Genomic DNA, 1,305 nt, shown 5'->3' with positions numbered 1-1,305 from the left:
GGACCCTCCCAGTGCGTGGGGCCGGCGCAGCCCGGGTCTCTCCGGCGGGCTGCTCCGTGTGGAGTCTCTGCTGGCTCGTAGCGTTCAGCTCGCCAGGCTGCTCTTCTCCTAGCGGAGGCCCTCGGGGTGCCGCGCTCCTCTGCCTGCCTCTAGTCGTACGTCGGTGTCCGTGAGGCCTCTGGTCTCCAATAAAGTCCCTTTAAAGTCACTTTTAACGTCTTTAAAGGCGCCTTCTCCCTCCGCGGGGCGAGGCGCGTGGTTTTGCATCGGGCTCTTCGTAGCCTGCCGGCGGTTTCGGCCTCGCGCCTCCCGTTTCCGCAGGGGGATCGTTTCCCGGGTCTCCCGCGGCCGCTCGCTCTCGCCCACCGCGAGGCTTTGCAGGGGGTCTGTCCCCCCGCAGCCCCATCCGAGGGTCCCGCGGGCCGTCACCGGTGCCGCGGCGACAGCTCTCCGGCGGGCCGGGCTTTCCGGAAGCGGAGGGCGCCTCGCTCTGCCGGGAGCGGGCGCTGGAGCCTCCGGAGCTGCCGAGTGCTTTCCTCACCGGTCCCTTTCTCTCTGCCTTGCAGGTGGACGTCTCCCGCCCCGGCACTGCGGCGAAGGGCGGTCGCTGAGCCGAGCCTCCCCGTGAGCGTTTTCCGGACCGGCGGCGCTTCCGGAGCCTCTCCGCCTGGACGGGACACTGTGCCACCGGAGAGGGGCTCGCGGGAGGCCGAGGGGCTTTTGAATCACCCTTGAGCTCTTGATTCCCTTAACATGATCCCTCCAGCAGCAGCGTCTCCAGGGCACGCCATAGGGGCTCTGCCGGGAGAAGGATAAGCTGGAGCAACCGCGATACTGCCGGAGAAAGACCTCTGCGTCCCGGCACCCCGGCTGCCGCTGCCTCCTCCGGCTCTCCGGGACTTGAGAGCAAGCAGCGATATCTTTATAAGGCTTCGCTCCGCGGCTCCTTCCTGACCTCCGGATCCCGGCAGGCGACCGGGAGCGACCGGGCGGGCGCAGCCCCGTTTTCCCACCCGCCCGGGGGCGAGAGAGAGAGCGGCTCCCGCGCGGGGCGGGATGAGGGCGGCATGGCCAAGCTCCTGCTGAAGCTGCAGCGGTATTTCCGTCGGAAGCCCGTGCGCTTCTGCACGCTGCTGGCGCTCTACCTGGCGGCGGGCAGCCTGCTCTTCCTGCACGCCGGCTTCGCGGGGGAGCCGGCGCCCGGCCGCGCGCCCGGCCCCGGCGCCGCCGGTTCACCCGAGCTGCCCTACCTGGGGCTGCTGCCGCCGGCGCGCGGCTTCCCGGCGGCCGCCGACGGGGGCCGGC

General features: G+C 70.9%; 1 protein-coding gene across 1 annotated transcript in view; it reads left to right on the top strand.

Annotated features, from left to right (window-relative positions):
• Nucleotides 1-1,058: 1,058 nt before the first annotated feature.
• WSCD2 (WSC domain containing 2) overlaps nucleotides 1,059-1,305 on the top strand; it is a 13,510-nt gene continuing 13,263 nt past the window's right edge. Inside the window, exon 1 of the mRNA XM_026060279.1 lies at nucleotides 1,059-1,299. Within this exon, the coding sequence (XP_025916064.1) occupies nucleotides 1,068-1,299 (232 nt within the window). The 5' untranslated portion in view covers nucleotides 1,059-1,067. The remainder of the gene's footprint in view (nucleotides 1,300-1,305) is intronic.

This window comes from Apteryx rowi, unplaced genomic scaffold (assembly GCF_003343035.1).
Source record: "Apteryx rowi isolate R43461 unplaced genomic scaffold, aptRow1 scaffold_168, whole genome shotgun sequence".
Classification (NCBI taxonomy): domain Eukaryota; kingdom Metazoa; phylum Chordata; class Aves; order Apterygiformes; family Apterygidae; genus Apteryx; species Apteryx rowi.
The sequence above is the reverse complement of the archived record's forward strand: the minus strand, read 5'-3'. Positions and strand labels throughout refer to the sequence as shown.